General features: G+C 40.1%; 1 protein-coding gene across 6 annotated transcripts in view; it reads left to right on the forward strand.

Annotated features, from left to right (window-relative positions):
• The window catches only part of LOC135172751 (hemicentin-2), a 114,985-nt gene that overhangs the window by 80,645 nt on the left and 12,269 nt on the right, over nucleotides 1-22,071 (forward strand). For all 6 annotated transcript variants that reach the window (XM_064139082.1, XM_064139080.1, XM_064139079.1 and 3 more), the window contains 2 exons: nucleotides 1,170-1,316; nucleotides 3,581-3,856. In XM_064139082.1, coding sequence (XP_063995152.1) covers nucleotides 1,170-1,316; nucleotides 3,581-3,856 — 423 coding nt within the window. The remainder of the gene's footprint in view (nucleotides 1-1,169; nucleotides 1,317-3,580; nucleotides 3,857-22,071) is intronic.

The following is a 22,071-nucleotide window of genomic DNA, read 5'->3' on the forward strand; positions in this document are numbered from 1 at the left end:
TTGATTAATAATTAAATGCAAAGCATTAACGAACATCAAATTGCTAAAATATTTGTCAATTAGTAAAGATATTATAATTTCACAAAAATTAGTGGAAATAGAAGGCCTCTCTGTCTGTGAAAATCTATCACTCAGAATTTTAAAAAATTGAAAGAACTTAATGTCCTCGATCCATCGCCAGCGAAATAAGCAGAATTATTATCGGCCTTCCGAAATCTCGCTGATGCACATTTACAACATCTACGAGAATATTTCCTGGCACCGATTCATCCATAAGTAGAGAGGAATCAGAGTGGCAATGCGATACCCGATTCGTTTGTCCCACGGCCAAATTGTCCGGGGGAAAGTGGAGGAAATGTCGCAGGTTCTTTCAACGAACAGAATAAAACAAAAATTTGAACCTAAAAAAAGCGAAGAGCACGCTCGAAGAGCATTGAAATGAAAGAAGAAAAAAAATATCCTCTTTTGCCCTTCTGCCAAGTCACGACGCCGTCCTGTATCATCCGTGACAAAGCAGCCTCGGTATACCTTCACATGCACCCCCTACACAGACACCGTTAGTACAATCGAGTCAACCCATGCCAGAGTGTACTTTCGTTCCAGATAGATAGCTCTTATGTAACATGCGACGAAAAGTTGTCTCCTTCCCCTCGATCCTCTCGATTTTATATTCCCCCAACCCTCACCCCTCGATCCCCCTCTGAAAACTTTGTTACAATGCTCTATAAAATCCATACACAATATATATGCAATTGTCCCATATTTGTGGGTGAATACATTGACTACGAAGTATCACAGATGGTTGAATGCTGGAAAATTTATGGAGTAAAATTTAGGGAAGAATGAGAGAGGGCGAAAGATTTGTTTGAAGGAACTCTGCGGGGTATGATTCCCGAGATTTTACGATATCACACGATAAAAACTAGTATGTTCAAAATTATTCTTATTTCGAAAAACAAGATGTTAAGTGAACACTACAAATTCATACACTCCTATTTATATTGAAAACATATTGATTATTATTCATTAACTCGCCAAGCTTCAGTACGGTACATCATTTTTCCTCCTTTCGTTTGATTCTCGTTGTAGATCTTTCGAAAACGTTTAAAAAATAGGGATATCAATTGGTCCACTGTCACCGAAATGATCATAGAATCTTATTTTTGCAGATAATGGCCCACCACCAGTGGAGCAGAGTGATGATGGTTGGCTAAACTTCACAAAAATCAGCAGAAACGACAGTGGTTGGTACAAGTGCTACACGAGACACATCTCAGGCGTTTTCTCCAGCATCGGATACTTCCTCCACGCGCGATGTGAGTAAAAACTAAAAACTTTGTCACTCGGTGGAAGTTTTTCCCACTAAATACCGTAAAACATGTTGCACCACATCCATTAGTAGTCGGTGCTGGTGAAAAAAATATCCACCAATTTCCGTCCATTAAATAAATTTCACAAAACGATTGTCCAGTGAAGCGTAATGACCACTGATTCACCAGCAATTTACGATTACCCATAAAAATATAATTGCCGGGTATTTTATTCTATCTGTGTGGTGACTCTCCTCGATAATGGGAAAACCACGGTGATTTGTCAAGGGAGGAAACCGCGGAGCCGTCCGGAAATTATTCGCATCTCGTTGTGAAAATTTGCAAATTTCCTATCTCTACCTCTCTCGTGTAGTCAACCCCGGGCGTCAGGCCATCTGGCATTTTGGCGCAGTCGCCTATTCCGTGAATTCTGAAATAAACTCCCCCTCATCCCCATTCCTATTTCATCTCCCTCTCTATCTTGCCAACCGCTCCACACCATGATTCAACACAACCCCTCAGCAAGATCTGTATAACAGCTCATCCCATCTCACTCTGTCATCCTCACCACTCGACGCCTTATCCAAACGTGCTATTCCCAGTGTCCCTCCCCACATTTTCCTATCCTCTCGCCCTTCTGATCATCCGGGTTTGCCAGTTTCCGATCGCCTAATCTCTCCGCAATTTGGCCGGCTAGAGGGACCCGTAAGCCCGCCTCTCTCTCTCATACACACACACACACACACACTCTGCTATGGTAATCATCGATTACACGGTTCAACGTCACCCCCCCCTCGAATACTAGAGGATTACTTATCCTCTCTAACGTGCAACATGGCCGATGATGCCGTTCCAACGACCCCACGACAGCAACGAGATGTCTGTTATAACATTGACATGATTTATTCATGTGAAATTGTTAATTCAGGGGTGAAATGTTTATTGATGTTGCGTCATAGAAAGGATTTGATAAAAATCATTGCTCAATTTCAGAGTATTTCTTGCTGCTGCAGCATACAGAGAACTCATTCCAATCTGACTCGAGATTATCTAATTTATTTACGAGAGTTTAATCGATACATAATTTTAACTCATAGTGTCTTGCTGATGGACATTATTGGCACCATCTATTCCGGTAGAATCGGCAGCAGGATATTGCAATATTCATCCCCAATAGTCACCCATGTAGAATACACCCTACCACTGATAGCAAACTTAATACTTAACTTTGATGGAGTGTATTTCTGCTGAATTAAATAACAAAACTACTGATATCTACAATCACGACTATACCGATATTTCTCCATTTTATTATTCAAAATCTAACGTCCCAGAATACGTGAAAATCTTTGTTGGATGCCGAGAAACTCACCTCGCCTCCAAGAAACTTCATTGCGTCATTTTCTTTCCCTTTGAAATACTCTTTCCCAAACATTTCTGTCCTCCTCTACTCCTCCCTTTGTGAGATATATTTCTTCTGCTCACGGTCTCTTTCACCCCCATGACTCTAATGCTCTGATGTCAGGATATGAATGTACTCTGAGCACATGACTGTCCTCAGCATGACAAAGAAGTATATCTTCAAAGAACTAACGATCAATGGTTTGTAATTCTGATGAGAGGTATTTTCATGTCTTGATGATACAAGGATTTCATCTTTTTTCCTCCTCCTCCTCCTCCTCCCCCCCCCCCCCCCTCACCCATTTTGGTAACACCAAATGCCGAGTACTAACTGTTCAGAGGAGTGATAGATCCACACAGGTCTCAAGATACGAGAGAAGACGATACGCCAAAGTTTATCCCTGGTACGTGACCAGTGAACATGATATCACCCCCTTCCCCCACCCCTCGCGATGTTCATCTCCTTGAGGATATAGATGACAGAGACGAGAGCTATACGATAGACAATCCTCAGTGTATATATAGACACTCGTGGAAAATACCTATCATATACATACGTATCACGTAACCAACGACCAGAGTGATCGACCAACTTGGACTAAGATTTAGCACGTGCTCTGTTCTGGGTTGAAACCTGGGGCAATAGATTAATTTTGAGGGATTCCACCACTCAGAGATCGTTTTGTGGAATTAATTTATGGGATGTGCAGCAGCGCAGAGGTAGAATAAAAAATAAATAAAATGTTAGGAACAGTTGGCTGGCAATTTTCGAGGAAAGGAGTAGAATTAATGATTTTTGGAAATTGCAAGAAAAATCCAGATAAGTCAGATCAAATTACAATTATATTTAATTTTTCTTCTATTCGCAGTAAATCCGGATTCGGAACTGGAGGCAGCGGAGGCGTTAAATGGCGAGGCGACAGACTCGAGAAAAGTGGAAGTACAAATTGGTGGTGCTGTTACCCTTGAGTGTGATGGTGGGTGTTGGGGCCATGGGTCAAGTATGGACCCCGTTGGAGGGCCTGGTGCATTGGTTTTGGGGAGAGTTGTGTATCAAGATGCTGGAGAGTATCGGTGTGTAGCACCAGACAGAAAATTACAGGACACGTGGAGGGCACAACTGCCTTATCACATCACAGTCAAAGGTAAGTGGAATCCACATGAATTTTGATACTCAAACAAGACTGGGAACAACGAAACCCATATGAAACTTTACATCTCTCTCCCCCTAAATGTCGCTTGAATTTCATGTGCACCCCTAAGCCGGGAGATTCAGAGCAACTGAGTGCCGTATCTTGTATCGATTGTGAGCCTCGTTGACCTTGAACCATGTCTGATAATCATGCCGATACCCCAAATGCTTGAGAGTGTTTACTTATCTCGAACTGGTCGCGTTGAAACGAGTAATTTCCTTGGAAACGCGTGTCGCATGCAATTCCAATTTCTGGCTCCAGCTTTATCCTCTGCGTTTGAAGATGACAGTGGAGGCAACCAAATGGGGGAATTGTATGCGGGATGAGTTGGATGGGTAAACGTAGAGACGTTATTTACTTAGGAAATGCGAGGCGAGGTCGTGGCTCGTATATTTGGCCGTCGAGTAAAGGCTCCACACAAGTAGATGAGAGAGTGAGAAACTGTCATTCGGCGGTTGGTGGCTCGCTATTGGTGTGTATGGGTGTCCTTTTTATTTGATGGGAGTCTTGGAATTGGTGGCTGTGTGGATATTCCTTATGTGGACTAGGTGAGGGGAGGGGCTGGATAAACTCAAGCTACGTTTCATGGGGCATGAGAAACGTGTGCTTCAAGCTGTACACGTATCAAACGAACATCCTCTGTATCTCGTTTGGTTTACGTTTGGTTTGAGAGATGGAGAATGGATGGGACTTGGGATGGGGCGCGGGTTCAGATACACCAGGAAATGGGAATTGGTGGGTTGTAAAGTCTTACAGTCGACTGTGTGTACTTGTGGTGAATGATTTGAGGTTTTTTTTATGAGATAACATGGAGATGGAGTGTCGTTTGGCGGAATGGATTTTTCGGTGAGATGGGTATCTGGGCTATTGGAGAGTCAGATTGCGAAGTTTGAGATAAAAATTAGGAGGTAGAGGGAGAAATATAAGCTTTTTTTGCTCTCCAATGAGAGCCTTATTTTTCCAACGCTGAGTTGGACAAAATTCCTGATTTATCGAGTGGATATTTGATGATATTTTTGGTGAATGCTTATGAGTTCTCTAAATTTTCCCGATGTCTGTTATATTTCCCCTATATGAGTCGACTAAACTTCATTGATCTTGGAAAAATGTTGATAGCAATTTTCACTGCCGGAATTAATACACAACCAGAATTTATCCCCTTTACATAACTAAAAATCCAATTCGTACAATCGACCATTACTACGATGTCTGACAATGTTCCGAGTAGAACGAACGGCGCTCAGCGAAAAAGGAATAGAAACAGAAACTAAAAGAGCGAGGAAAGAAACCTAAAATTGAACCAAGGTTTCCTTTATCCATAAAAAGACCCGTTCGACCGCATTGATATTGACAAAGGAGGCGAAAAATTAAATGAACCAGTATATACGCGTGAAATTGGAAAATGTAATGGACTACGAGATATTCTCTTCATTCCTTTTACCTGCGTTTCACAATTACTTTAATCCCTTTCTAACGGTCTGTAATGCGAATCGGTTTTTCGTATCCAGTTGGCTGTTACGTTCTCCCATTGTTCCCCCCTGGCATGCGAAATCTGGGGAATTTATCATCAGTTTTTCCTTGAAAAAACCGAAAGAATCGAGGAATAACTGTGCTATCTTCTGCTGAGGAATCACGTGGAAAAATGTCGCGCAGCTTCTCTACAATTTCTTTCGATAAATCTCCGGGTGCAAGTGGTGTGGGGGAGTCAGCAAAAGAATCCGGCGACTCTTTTCTACTCATACTAGACGCGATTGAGACCTTTGCTGGGGCTTCGTGAATTCTTAGATTCCCAACAGTCAATTATACGGCCTGCTAAACACAATTCGATCCCTGGGGCTTTTTCCTCGGTATAAACTACACATACATGGTTGTACGAGTTTGGATGACAATAATGGGGATGAGTGAGCCCTTATCTCGGCAATTCACTCCATAAAATGAACGACAAGTCACCAATTGACTCATCATATTTCCATACATAGATAAATGTACATACGTATGTAATTGGTATTACAATTGTTCCTTGAAATTAATCTGATCTCTCCCTCATTTCATTAATAAAATAACGTTTCACTCGGTCAGAAAAGAGCTGCACTAGTCCATTGGCTTTGAAAAATATTTGTTGGAATGAGAACATTTTTTTTATCATTTCTCTGGGCGCTATTCAACGTCGCGAATCGAAACCAGAAATGAAATAATACTAGATAAGAAATTGAGGACAGAGTGATGGATAAAAATAGCAGGAGATCTCGATAGCGTTTTCAACCCCGGGTTATTCTTCCGCAGTTTAATGCACAACTTTCAGATTTTTCACTGCCGATAACTCACTTCTCCCCAACAGCAATGCACGGATTTTGATGACTCTCTCCCACCCCATACTGTATGGTCAGTGAGAAATGAGGAAAAATGAACAAGAGATTGAAATATGCGAGCTCGGTTCCCCGATCACTCGACAGGAGAGCGTTTTTCGTCATATCTTTATATATAGCGTTTGATGGGTATGTACTTGGTTGAAGGGGCAAGGGTGCAAGATGACGGGATGAAGAAGTGACATGGTGGAAAAGAGATCGAGTTATATTTTGGCCAAGTTCCCTTCACGCAGTTGTAAAAAAATAGAGAGGGTAAAAAGGGTTTAGCCATCAATTTTTCAACCGGGGATTTCGGGATACGGGAGGCAGTGGAGTAAACACAGACCACTGCCAAAATTCACGATAACAATGGATATATGCTGGTGTATGTGTTGAGAGAGGGAGGAAATGGGGAGGGACTGGGGGAGGAGGAGTGCATCTCTTGGTATGAAACGAGGCGAAGATGGAACACGTAGAATATTGGAAAACTCACAGATAATCCTGGGTACCTCTCCATTCTGCTTCGGATTATTAAAAGCAATAGATTTTCCATGGTTCATCGGGGTTTTTTTTTTTTGTACTTCTAGGGAAGTTTGAGTTTTCGTCGTGAAATGGGCGAGGCGGAAATTTGCCTGGTGTGTTGTTATTAAATTTCAATGTCATAGTTCTCGAGATATGGGAATTCCATTTCATTTCGGTTTCAATTTTGTTTAAATGTGGGAATAGCAATGAAGAAATACATGACGTGAATTTTTTGATAAAAACTGCCCTACCATTTTACACAAACGTATCATGAATAGGTATTTCCTCATTTCTATCCTGGAATTTAATGAAACTTCATATATAGTGGTTCTCGTAAAAAGAAAATTACTCTGCTGTGTCATCGTTATTAGCATATAAAATTAATTGAACTTGGAGGTTAACAATTCTGGACTCAATGGAGGTCAGTTTGTGTACAACTTTCTGAGAAGTTGGGACATTTGTTGGTACTTCATGCAACTCTGGGGGAAAGGGCACTCGAAGTTTTTTTTATCAATACTGAGAGTCCTATGATGGAGGTTTATTGGTGAACATTGAGGGTAGACTGGACTGAATTCAATTGACGTTTGGAAACAGCCTGAAGTGAGACTACGTCGAATTCAATCGGTCAAGTTAATGCGGATTAATAGTTTTTCAAATATTTTCTATGAATTTTTAAGACAATTAGCAGACATTTTCAAGCTTTAAAACCGAGTAATTGCGATGTGGAAGGTTCTCTTCCTCATAAAGAGAAATTTCAGTTGGAAAGTTCTCCAGAAATCCCCAAAAACTTTACTGGAACATTTCATAGAAAAGTAATTTTTATTCCAACATCATGAATAAATATGAGATAACAGGGGACATTCATTTTTGTTAAATAAAAATCTAGAAAAATTGCCTCCGATACTAATTCACGGAAATAACAAATTTTCACCACACAGTCCTCCAACAGGAACATAATTAAATCCGTTGGACTAAACCAATCCGGATCAATCCAAGTCGATAAAACTTTTCAAGTGTTGTGTCCCTCTTGTCACATTCTCGTTAATGCGGTTTCGTTGTTTACCACAATTCTAGTGATAGCCAGACAGGGAACAATGGAGTGAGTCAGACTGGGAATGTCTGTTGCATGAGTGGTGGTGTTAACAAGCGTGTGTAACGCCAGTCGTCAGTAAAATCCTGAGCCAATAAAGTTAGCTTTCACCTGTACATGCACTGAGGGAAAACAGCCCGGGTAACACCAGCTACAACAAAGGGGGTTTCGTACGAGTCCGTCATTTGTTCTCGTTTCGTATCATTGACTATTTCGTTTCACCATTTTTCTCCTTTCCTTTCTGTCCAAGGGGAGGAGGGAACAGAGGCTATCGACCCTAATTATTCGTTACCTTTATTGATAAATTTTACATCTAAACAACCATTTGTGATAACAGGACAAAACAAGATTTCCATAGTTTCGAGACAATTACGAATGAAGAATCGCTTTATTATGAGAAAGTAACTCTGACAAGAACCTGCCAACAGTTACCCCAAAAATGTCAGGCAAAACTTTAATCTAAAAATCCCAAACGCACTTTTTCACCCTTTATTTCCTGTCGTCTAGACGGCCAATAATCCGACAAACATAAAAACACATCCAGAAGAGTTCTCTCATCTCCGATAAGTCTGCTACCAGATTAATTCTTGATTAAAAGTAACCCGAGCTCACTGGAAAAATGAGTGGAGAAGGTAAAATTAATCAGAACAAAACGTTCGATGGAGATTGGAGAAACGGGAGAAGCTCATTCGAGCTACTGTGACGAGGACTAGTGTCCCCGGGGCCAAGATCCCTGAGTCCTTCCAGTCAATGGGATATCCGTCGTCTCACACTCCCAGTCAACTGTATACCACTCGTCCACTGGGATTACCAATTTTTTTCCCCCTGTATTCTCCTTTTTTTTTTATTATTCTCATCACGTGTAACTCGACACTGTCATCGCCCTCGCAAGGACTCTATCTCTGCCAGCTCGATAGCCATACCAATCGAGCCTAGGACTCTGGTCGATCGATACTCGATTAATCTCCACTCAAAATTGACGGAGATTGGGAATCTCTTGCCATGACTAAAGCCCGCGTGATATCTCGTGTTTGAGTTTTTTTTATGGGTTTTTGATGAATCAAAGTCACTTCAGCACAGCTACATTTTTTTCGGTCTAGTGGTACTAAAAAAATGTAACGAGTGTTGGAGATTGACAGCTATGGGAAAAGAAAATTTTGCACATTCATCGGCGAGAGAAAATTACACTGAGGCCCGTTAATCCAGACAAAAATTTCAACATCGTATACTAATTATTACTAAATATCCAGATGAAATGCTCGAATAATTTTTATTTATAATTTCTCTCCGCGTTGCACAAGAGAGTATGAAAATTCCTAGAAGAAAGCGTTTGCCTCTGGACATTCCTTCATTTAAAGGGATGACAAATATCGAATTTAAATACCGATCGATAAGTAATAAAATATCCATTAAGGGCACACGGAGTTTCAACCGAAAAATTTTCAACTGTACAACCGACGACTACATCAACGTGCATCAATCGTTACAGTCAACACGCTCATCCGTCGTTCTGAATTGAAAACAACATTACCGTAGTTAGAGGGAGGGGGAGTAACACGCAGAGCCTATTAGAGGGGCCAAACGAGATCCACTATGCAGATGAATCGTATTCTTTGGGAGTATAAACCGCCTCCTTTCTCGCCCGCAGGCCCTCTCGGCGAATATCGCCGCTGGGACATTAGATATGCGCAACGTACCTTCGTGGTCATAAATCAATTCCTATCCCAGCCCCCCACATCTACTCATAACCCCCTTCTTTCTCCCCTTTCCCACCCCTAACACCCCGCGAATTTTCTGCCTCTTTCTTTGCATCACCTCTTTTGCTGTGAACGCCTCCTCCTCTTTCTCCACCGCCCACACTCGCCTCCAGGGACTGTACTAATGTGTTCATAATTCACGCTTACTGCAACGAGGATGCGGGGACAGACTTGAAAAATTAATGCATCGAAAATAATTCATGAACATTTTGCACCACTTGTGCATGTCAGCTCTATGCGACTCGCTGAGAATCTCAAAACTCAGCTGGGTTATTTGTATTTCAGTTTAACCGAGTGTAGGAAGGGGAGGAGCTTCACAATGCATTTTCTTTATGTCAACTTAATGATGCAATTCGTGATAATTGACAAGGACAACGTCACTGTTACGTCAGATGAATAATTAATTTATTGAACACGAGGAAAAACATAGTTCTAAACTTGTATTTGATTGTTATACATTAAAAATTGATGAGAGCACACAATTACCGAAGGAAAGGGTGATTTTGACAAAAAAATTCATTCCTGCACGATAATCATAAACACCCCTACACTGGGTGCACCAATTAATTTCTCGACAAACATTCTTAGTTGTTGTCCCGGCATTTCACGGGATAATGAATTTTTTCGGACAAGTTAATGCGCGTGAATGAATTACGGAGCTTCAGCTATAAAAAAAACACCTGTTTTTCCACAAATAATTGAATTTATCCAGTAATGAAAAAATGGGAATATTCGATAACCGTGGGCGAACGTCCAGTTCAAACAGCGCGACCTCGGTACCCGAACATATTCAATTGTTGAAAAATAAAATTACCTAACCGATCTTCTGGTTGTCCTCCCCCAACCATGATCGCAATAAAAAAATGAATAAATATCGCCTAATATCCTTCGACAAGGAGAATTATTGGCGTCCGTCATTGCTATTTGTTTTCATTTTTATTTACTCTTTTTACGTATGTATTATTATTCCCTCGTAAAACATCGGTTCCGGGGGGGCAGTTAATTCCGCACTACACCACGACGAGCGATTCACGCGTAAAACTAACGTGTCCGGTGGGAAAACTCGTGAAACGTTACACCTGCATACAGACGCCGTTGTTAGCTACGTGATTGCGCATAACAATTTGATACTCGTCAAATCGTTATCGCTCTCGCGATACACATTTTACAATCGGTGGGAATAATTTTCACCGATTTCAATGGTGTGTGAAAATTCAAGTGAGAAAATACTTTTTGTGGGTTGTTATTCAGGTGAATCAGATGGGTTTTATCGTTGAAATCAATGAGTCTTCACGAAAAAATATAGCACGATGAATTACGATGTTCGGTAGGGAGTATTCGAATTATAGTTTTTCCTCACGACTATGATACAATTGAAATTTCAGATCGTTTCCATCGATTTATAGCAAATAATTTAATGAAAATTTCCAATTTCCATTTATAGTTGTCGTTGGAGAGTCTAAACATTGACAATGTCAACAAAATTAATTGTAGTTTCCTCACCGGAGGCTTTCCAATAAATACAGCTCTTTCCATTGTTCTTAGAACCAGGAAAATTTCCACAGAATTTTGCATTAAATTTTTAATGATGAGATTCCGTGAAATAGCAGTAAAACTTTTTAGTTCAAATCTCCTGTGCAGTTTCCCCTGAAAAATAAGATTAAGTCTCTTATTTCTAAATTTTAATGACTTCGATAATTCACCGAACTCACCCGTAAACTTCCCGTTAAATTGCTAATTAAGTGCCCAAGCGAATATCGACGATTATTCTAATTGCAGGAAACTTCACGGTAAAATCGATTAACAGAAGTAAACCAGACGTGGCGTAATTGTCGGACTGTTGGAGGGCTCTTTCCGTGAGGTACTTGTCCTGGTATTGGACAGTGGTAGGGTTTAGGCACGTACGAAGGAGTAAATTCCGAGTAAATCGTCGTAATAATCTACGTGAATCAGACATAGCGATTGATTATGGCGGAGAGACAATAACGGGTGACCGACAACTGCACTGATAAATCCCTTCATGATTCTATCATTCTATAAACGTCCTTAGAGTCCCTAAAATTCAAACCATTTACTCAACAATAGCTAGTATTTCTTCAACTATTAATTAATAATTTTATTCTACAATCATTGTTGTAATTATAAGTACGTTCCACTGAACGAAAAACCCAACTATTTTGCTTTTTCCCTTCGAAGATATAAATTTTGCACACCCGAGTATTTTTATTTTCAAACTCGGTTTTGTTCTCAACTATGCTGTGCATTTTACCCAGGGTTAACCGCTGTATTTCGACCCACCTGACCCACATGAACAAAAGAAAAAAAAAACCTACTGATCTCTTTTGTCTTCTAGAATCGCACAGATATCAAGGTATCTGGAATATACTGTCGTATTCTTTAAACTTTTTTTTCCACTTCCTCGGATTTACAAGCTGTACTTTTTTCCTCTGCATTTCTCTCTTTTACGTGTTTTATTATCGGGATCAGGCTCTTCCCCCCGAAACATTGAAAATATTGCTGGACGTGGGATAAAAAGGGGTCACAGATGTCGTGGCCCCTCACCATGTCATCGGTCACCCAGTTTTTTTTTCAACATTTTCGTTTGTCTATACTCTTTCGAGCGCACCAGCTTTTTTCATAAAAACATTCTTTACTCGTCACAATGAAAAGGGTGATTGATCGAAAAGAAGGGAGAACAATTTTTGCAAGAATGAAAAATCTTCCAACCTACAATATCTAAAGTTCAGATATTTTTAAAATTTTTTGGAAACATATCAAACATGGACATAAATAGTTGAATTGAAAAAATTGAATTTCTGAGGTCTCTACGTTTTTTAAAATGATAAAATATCTGAAAATCTAAATTGGACCTGGAAAAATATTAGTTATGGTTAGTTATATGTATTAATTCCTAGATAATAGTAGTTAATATCACTTAGAGTTATTAATGCTCAGTCAGCATTTCCAGTTGTGACGAAGCATACGAGAAATAAATAAATATTTCTCCCTCATCATGGCTCACAGGAGGAAAGCAAAGAAAATCTTCAGAATTAAATGCAACTACATCACCCCTACGTGATAAAAGTCCAAAGACCATACAATTTAGATCTCCCCTCTACTGAGTCAACTAAAAAAATAAAGACAAATGGTACCATATTTCCGGGAATAATCCTAGAGACAGGAAAATAATAAAATAAATAAGAGAGTGAACGTGACGTGTGACGACCAAGGAATTTATGTTTAAATGAGTGTGACCTGTTTTGTTCTAGGCATTGGGAATTTCTGGTCTTTATAAAGTGAAATTCGAGTATTTTTGCGCTCACCCGAGCACGTCGGGCCCAGTATAAACTCCCAAGTTCTCTCCACCCCCGAAAATCTGGGGAAAACACATCCGGTAGCGACACGTGCGGTGCGTCACACTCCCGCGCTCCAATAAATCGATTGACGTTTACTCCTCCCCCTCCCCCGTGAACTACCCGGTGGTACCTGCAATATAGAGATTCCCCTTCCGCCTTCATCCACCGGTGTTATGTAAAACCGAGGGGTAACTGGAAGCCGTTGCGTAACCTGAACTCGACGAGCAAATCACTGTGTCTTCACCGTTACGCAGAAATCTATACGATACAGGATTAACGGCAAAGAGAGATCCTGTTTCAGGAATATTCAGAAGAGGCAATTAGCTGTTTGAACTGATTGATACTGATCCACTAAGTGAAAGATCGATTGACGAGCATTTTTTCCATGCCCTAGTTCAGTTCTTGTTCGTCTTGGGCATTCAATTAGTTCGGATTTGTTGTAATTCATTTCAAAAACAATTCAACACTTCATTTTTTCAATTTTTCATTCTTCTATTAATTTTTTCATGATATCATGATATTTTTTTGTGGAAAATGAGGCGACTTATTTTGTATCTGTTCTTCGGTATGAAAACACCGGAGGTACAATTCTAGGCAGTGATTCACTGCAGCCGAAGTAGTTACGGTCAGGATGTAATCAGCCCAGATACTCATTTAGGACTGTTTTCTCATTTGCGCTCACCGTTCAATAATGGTTATGAAATATTTAATGCTATTTAATTTCCACTAATTTGTAGGGATGAATAATTCATTGTTTTAATTATTACCCGAAAAATGAAGCGCTCGCAATAATCATCACCGGTAGGGGGTAAATTGACAATGACATGAGAGAGGAAAATATTGCATGGTAGCGTCGATGCTTCTCGGTTAGAGGAAATGAGTCATGTTTTCGATAAAAGCTCATGCATGGATATTTACAGTGCAACATATTGCGAAAAATCGTTTATTTGAATCGAAATGACCTCCATTTGTTTATTTTTTAAACCAATTCCAATTGTAAAAATATAGTTTTACTTATTTTTTGTTCCGTTATTATTTTTTGTCGTGAAAAAAAAAACATCGTTCTATAGAATTGAGAAAGAAACATACAGTAGAATTGAACAATGAATAGTCATACAATTATTGTAAATTCAAAAAAATTGAGGGAAAACTTGGAATTAGATTACATTTCCTGTGAAATTTAAAACTTCATGGTTTTCTCTCTCCGGATAGAAATAAATGTTACTCCCGGGATTTCATTTTTTCAAAACTCTGCACTTGACAAATTAACAGAAACGTCTGTCACACAAGAGCACCTGCTAATCAATTTTCTTTGTTGGTCGTTCAAACATTCAGCCAGCTGTCTCCTTTTCTTCGTGAACTTTTGAGTATATTAGCAGGCAGCTCAGGCGTTCCTTATCTCCTCGGGTTATAAGGACATACGAGTAGTCCCCATGGGTTTTCGTGCTCGAGCAAAGAAAGGAGAATGGAATAGACCTTCGTCCCCGTATCTTCCTCATTTCTGACTATCTCGGGGACACGCGAGTGTGACCCAAGACTATCTCCATCTCTCCAGAAAATTCAGTAAACGATGGGTAAATCAATGAAGGACTCAGCTCAATGATGAGATCTACTGGTGCTATTCGCTCGGTACTTGACGGCGGGAAAATTGAAAAAAAAAATGTAGATCCAGGGAGGAGCAAAGAATTCTTATATATAGATCCGCTGTATGTTGAACTCAGTTATACTGAATTCCGTTGGAAGTAATTAATTAAAAGTTGGCCAAGTTTCCGGTGGAGTGGCGAGTAGAGGGATGAGAAGAGGGTAAATCGAGAAACTCGAGGTCCGTGAATAATGGATCTGCGAGGAGAGATGAAGGTAAAATGTAGTGCTGGGTTTTGAAGACATAGAAATTCCTTGGTGTATTACGCAGCCGAGGGGCGGGCGGGAATTACGTATTTCATCAGTTTCAAGGGTTGAGGGTTCGATGATACCAGAAACTATACGAGCATAGAGGGAGAGATATATTAACTTTGCTGCCGACGTTACGAAAGAATAGTCTTTTAGAATTTTTTGCGTTTCGGCTCTTCAATTTCGGTTGAAGAGGACTTCAAACCAACTGAACTGTCAAGGTAACATATTTTCAGAGAATATTTACGTCCACATGAGCGCGGAAAATTTTGATTTTTTTTTTTTAATATGCGCAGACAACGCTAAAGTACTAGATCACAATCTTATCTTCTAAAATTATAACTAGAATATTTATTGCATTTTATAGAGTAAAAATATCTCTTATTAATTTTGAAAACTATTAGTAATGTCTGTTTTTTAAAGAGAACAGATAATTATCATAAATAGTAAACTAGAGTTACCAAATACTTTTCATTCAAACAGAACATTACTGATGGTTTACATGATTGAAAAAAAAAATTACCTGCCAACTGCATACATTCCTTATCGCCGTTAATCGTCAAGTAGCCAAATGTACTCTGAATTCGTAACCTCTCCTTGACATTACATCATCATTACTCCTTGCCACTCAAGCGGGCTTGGGTAGCATTGATTGCTTGAGCTTGCAATAGCTACCTGACGTCGCGTTGTTCGGTTCAAACCATTGATTCCATTTCATTATAGTGTTATCTCAAGTATCCCTATCCTATCGATGATGATTTAATCCACATTATGGAAGAGCCAATCAGTACGGTTTGATAGATCCGATAAAAGCCATTTTCAAGGATAATATCCACACCGACTGATACCAAATTCAGAATAGCCGTGTCGAGGATTTATCGCGTCTTTTTTTTCTGCAATAATGCACAAGTTGGATATTTTTATGCGACTGAAGTTTGAAAATGAAAAACTTTTAATTGAATAAAAGATGTTTTTTTTCAGTGGAAAAAGAAAACTCTTGTTTTTAAAATTTCTCCGTCGTTCCGCAATGCATAAAATTATAATGGGTTTCAGTATCTCCATGAGAATCCATTCTTTTCATTCCCATGTCACACGACCGGGTCATCCTTATCAAGCTATGCATTTTTTTCTCCCTCAGAAGATGAATCACATTATTTCATCCTTTGCGTGTATTTTTTTTTTGTATATTCTCTCTGTACGTCGAGTCGGCAACATCACGCTGACATTCTAAAATGCATACTCGGGATTATAAACTCGGACTGTTGTAGGAGGTGGGCTGAGGGGCAGGGGGATGGACTCCCTAGTGAGGTAGGTCGTTTGCCGAAAGGCAGCCGTCCTTGAAGGACAAATGAAAACACAGAGGGGTGCGTTATATACACAGTGGCAACGAGGCATCTGACAGGCCTCTGTGACCCCAACAAACCGTAGCTTCCATAACCTCGTGTATATGTATATATATGTATGTATGTAGGAGTGTCCACACCAGTGGCCCTGTATTTTCGGCTTATGTCCACCCAGTGACCATAGTTGCATCCGACATAGCGTCTAATTAGAGGATAGTCGAGAGGAATTGATCTGCAGTGGCAATCTTTGGTGATGAGAAAATGTTAATCACGTTGGGGGTAGTGACATGTCATTCAAACATTTGAAAAATTCGGGGAGAATATGTCTGGATGGCTGGATCTCGTGCAAACATTTTTTGTCACAATATTGATAATTTATTTATTTTGAGAATCGCGAGATATTTGATCACATATAGAATTTAAACGGCAATCGAATGGTTTAATCACCGATTTCGCTTTCTCTTTTTCGTTTAAAAACCGCCGATTCTCCCCCTCCATTTTATTGATTTAATATTTATTCATTTTTCCATTGAGTGTTTCTTTACTTTCCAAATACATTTTTTTGCCAATTTTATAAGCTATTTAATTTGGTGTGTTTGATTTCTCTTTGAGTTTTTTCTTTCATGTGGTTGATAAAATTCACCAGTTGCTATCAAAGCCTAATGCGGCTCGTTGTCACTCCAAAATGATTCATTTTATCGCGAAAAATTTATGGAAAAAGTAAATAACGATTTACCTCTGGTATTTCACTCGACAGTAGGAATAAATAAAAAAATCATTCCCCTTTTTGGAAGGGTTTTTTGTGACCGGATTTTGCGAATTGTGACGCTGATCGTTGTGTTATTGGAGGGCAATTGTTCGGTGGTAATATCAGTGTAGCTGAGTTTTCGTTTCCGTTTGTATGTAGGCATTAGTTTTGACGCTTTTCGATGGTCCGAGTCGGAACAATACCGACGCGTTCATCCGGTACTGCGAGTAATATCGACAGCCACTACTCGCTAGGCCGTGATGACTTGATAAGCGCCGAGCTGTTTGGGATTAAAATCCCGGGAATTCGTTGAAATTTTCGGGCAAACAGAGATGCCAAATTATTGCCGAATATTTGTTTCAATTTCTATTCATGCTGGATTAGATTTACCCTGGTATTTTATTCCCAACCGTTGGACAGGATGGTGTAATATATTCCTATGTACTGATGATTTCCATTGGATTACGTATTCATGCATCGTACCAGCCATACCAGGAAGAGATGATTTTGCGGATGCGGTGCACTGAGACGAATGGCTAGGAAAAAGGTGAATAGTTCTTCCTGCCATTGAGTCTTTATTCTTCTCTCCCACTCTGTCCAACTGCCGGAGAAAAGAAATGAACGGTTCATCCGGTATTCGAATAGTTCTCTTTTCACGTTGAATAAGTTTTTCTCGATATTTGATTCTACTGTCCGGTAAATGTGGCATGCTCGTACATTTGCAAAGAATTCCCCCTTCTCAACAGTTATGACCCCTTTCCGTGGACACAATCTAGGATTTTTTTTTAACCAGCAACAACAGATATCCCAATTGCAAATCCCTTTTTCGATATTTCTCAAGCACTAAAAAACATCTGAATGGAATGAAAATTATTCTGAATTTCGGAGGATTAATAACCTTCAATTCCAGGCCCTTATTTCTAGATATTTATTGCCCGGAATCGATGTGAATTTATGTGCTATAAGGACATGAATCTTATGAAATATAAAAAAAAAATTATCCAATGGGGTATCCCCGATGATAGAAATTCAATTCCTCCATGTAATTGAAATACATCGATAAGACCCCTTGGAATTCATGGAATATTGGAGGGATTTTACCTCTCAGAACAGCGCAATGAGAATCTTAGGACTTACAAAGGGGGACGAGCCTTCGGATACATTCGCGAATCGATTTTAACGTAGGAAATGGGATGCACGGATTTCCGGGAAAGAGCTTGCACACTACTTCCCGTTGAGATGTAGCACTCCCTCCATACACAGAGTATTCGCCACAAGTATTCGCCTAATACTCAACACGAAGACTCACCTCGGGGCTCTGGAGCGCCGTATAATCCCGTAGATGGCGTTGATGGACCGGACGTTCCAGTCTGGGTGGCCTCTCCTTTTGTCCAGCCGTCCAAGAAAAGAGGAAGCTACTCACCTATACCGAGTTAACCCTCTACTTTATTCCCACGTATTTCGCTCGTTTCTGTGCCACCGGGTGACGCCGAGGATGAAAAAAGAGGGCTAAAAATGAAATTGAAATACGAGGGGGTGGTGAGCGGAAGGGACGCGTGAAAAGCGCACCGTTGAAAATCCACCAGTGAGATATGTGACACCAACTTCCGCTCAAAGACCGTGTGAAATTCAGCCCCCTCTTTTGGCCAAAGTAATTTTTTTTATTCTCTACTATTCTCTGTATACCACATACTACCCGGCAACTCGCATTTTCCGAGTGATATATTTCAAACAAAAATACCCACACGAAGGGACTAACGGGAAAAAAAAATTGTTGTGAAAATCTTGGAAAATTTGGGCGTGAAAATTTCTACACACTCCAGAACTATACTTGAATTCAATTGATTTTATTTTTCAAATAAAAATAATATATTAGATCCCGATACAATATATTATATTCAACTCGAGTAGTATTCACCAAGTAGTATTTTCCAGGCAGTATGTACTCTAATACGATTCATTCTCCCTCACCCTGGGGGGTAGAAAGTTATTTCGCTCAAGATTATTATCTCGAATTCAGGGAAAAGATATCAAGAGACGTAATTGAAGATTTTAGTACTTCATTAGGTTTTTATTCTTTCGTGGCTGTAAAAATCTTAAATTAAAGATTTTCTCTCTCTCTCTCTCTCTCTCTCTCTCTCTCTCTTTCTCCTTCTCCCTCTGGGTTTTTGTGTCACTTTGGGTGATAAAATTCCGACGGATTCAGTGGAAAAACCGCAGGTACAGCTCGAAGAATACTTCGTATCCCTTTTTCGCAACAACTTTGTGCGTCATTTAGAAAATAGAGTGTATCCCTGAATGGCTGAGCTAATCGGCAATAGGTACCCTACCACGAAATTGCAGTGTTCCCCCCCATTTCCTTTACGATAATCGTTACTGCAGGAGCACGCTAGTGTCAGGACTGCATAAGTGGGTAAGGACATCATGGCTGGGACACGTGGAATTTTTTCACAGCAGTTTGTTAGTGGGTTTTTTATGTTTCTGAAGAGGGGGTGGGGGGAGGGAAAATATAGCGATTATTCGGTGACAATTTTAGCACAACCTTTGCTAAAACAGGGAGGGAACGTAATTTTTCCCAGGAAAATATTACTCAGAGGCAAAATAATATTTCATTTTCATATAATTTTGATTTTATCTTCTTAAATACAACTCCCAGTCATTTGTAAATGTTCTTTTCATTATTCCCGTAGATGCAAAATATCACAAATATTCGGTGAAAATTTTCAATCGTCTTTCCCTGGGACTCGAAATGACACTTTCCCCACAGGGAGCCGTTGCCGGGGGGTGGGGAGGGGGGAACAGGAAGCAGAAGCATTGAAGTAACCGAGTGCAATAGTCCAGACGGATTTAACAATCCTGGAACTACAGAGGAACCCTGTGGGGGTTATAAAACACCCCTGGGGATTGATGAAATGGAAGATGGCACGACGAATAAATGTCCATTCGGGTAAAAAAAAAAAAGTAAATCGAACCAAAAGAACCAAATGAAGCTAAATCTATACAGTTCGTTGAACTGAATTAGCGTAATCCCCGTGAGAAAATGCTGGAATGAAATCCCCGCTCCCGTCTCTCAGACCAGACGGGGAATATATATCGATCTGTGTGATCGGGGAGAGAACAATAACGCCGGCAAACTCGGTTGCGCATAATTTGCATTTGATTCAATGGAACTAGAATCCTACCGGTAAATCCCGACTATGTATGTCTGGGTGTTACGAATTTTTGGGAAATTGGATTCGCTTAAATACAAATTTTTTATGCCGCGAGTTTATTGGGGTAGTATCGACGTGAATTTTTAATTTAATTAATCAAATAAATAGGGAGGGTATTTTTTTTCACGGAATGAAATAAATAATAACTTCTATGGGAATGTTGAAAATTTTTAATTGAAGGAAATATCTTATTTAGCAATTAATTCTTTAGATGCAATAAAATAATTATGATGTTTGTTGCTTGAAGGAATATATTCCGGAATATTCTTCCCAATTAGCAACCTGAATTTTGTAATTTCCGTTTTCTCCAGGAGATGAGCATAATTATTCAATGAAAAGGATAAAATTCACGGATGGTGCATCAAAAACTAGAGTTAAAAATCATCAACAATGTTCTTAACGAATTGCATTCCCTCGTCACAAGTTAATTATGAATAATCGTAATTATCCTCACCGTGCAAATGATCATTCTTTCTCCCTCCTCTCCTGTAAAGACAAAGTCTTTCCCGGAAGTAGAACGTACAATGAATAATTGAGCGAAGCGATCTTAATTGCTCGAGGTATTATGCTCGGGTTTGTATCTCAGAGGCAAGTGGAAGACGAGTTTGATGGCGTTCTGGGACAAGACGATGAGAAACTCCTTGGTTGCACACAGTGACTGCAATTACAACGACCAGGGGCTGCCAAAGAAGAGGGCGGAGGAAGGCGTTGAAATCGCCTGGAGGTGTCACCAGTGACTCTTCCATTCGTTTCCCACCACCAGGGAATCGATACCATCACTGGTGAATAGCATATTCAAGAAACTTGACGCCATCTACACCTCAATTCCCTCGTATCACTCCTCATTAGGTACTCGTGGCTGATGCATCAAACATTTGTCGGGTTTCTACGTCTTTTGTGTTATGAGTTTCGGGAGGGAGGATGGTTACGTTGCTTGGGAAATGGAAACTACCCCCAGGTGTATCGTATATCCTCACCACGCACACCCAATCGTGGTGAATCGTGTCAGCCATTTGTTTTCCCGACAACAAACAATCCCTGTCCTACGGTGACCTCTCGGTGGAGGTTGAGAGGACAGTTTATTCTCTCACACTGGGATTTTTCCAAGGAATGAACGTCGATGCCGTCTCCTTGGCCTTTTAAGTGGCAAATCTGTTCTTTATCGGAGGGATGATGAATTGTCTTTCTCGACAAGAGGGAAGATTTCTACCCTCTTGGGTTCAATATATTGCCAACCGTTCGGGCGTATACTGACATTTTTTAATTGGCAAATTTATTTAGGTGAATTTATTGACGTCGAGGGATTTTTTTTAACAAAAAAAAAATTTTCCTGCCGTTCTAGGAAAACCTATTACGAATCGTCGGTTGTTCCCTCTTACCTAAACATCACACAATCATCTGAATCGATTTTCATTGTCAACCATAAACTCCAAATCAATTGAATAATTTTAATACACAAAAGTGCCCCACGTGCATCACAATATCAGCGTCGGGAATGCCGGGTTGAAATTATATAGATGTAGAGAAAGCCACCACTTGGCAGCTATTATCCTTATCGGTCTGCTCAACGGGCGATATATACACACCGAATGGTGGGCTTTTGGGGATGAAAATACCGAGTGGGGTAACTGGTCCCGGGTTTCTCCGTTGGATCGCGGACACAGGGAGAGAGCGAGAGGGTGAATAAACGAAATATATATTCCGGTTGGTTTGAGAGTAGAAAAGCCGAGTTCTAGGGTGGAGGGGGGGGGGGTGGAGAAGAAGGTGGAGAGTCATCTCGGGATTTCTGGCACAATTACAGAGATAACCCCGTACCGACCCCTTTTGCTCACGATTCTCGGGGCTTCATCCGATGTATCCTCTTTGGCTCCCTTTATTCCAAAATCTACCGCCTCCGTCCTCAT

The sequence above is a fragment of the Diachasmimorpha longicaudata genome, chromosome 2, assembly GCF_034640455.1.
Source record: "Diachasmimorpha longicaudata isolate KC_UGA_2023 chromosome 2, iyDiaLong2, whole genome shotgun sequence".
Taxonomy (NCBI): Eukaryota; Metazoa; Arthropoda; class Insecta; order Hymenoptera; family Braconidae; genus Diachasmimorpha; species Diachasmimorpha longicaudata.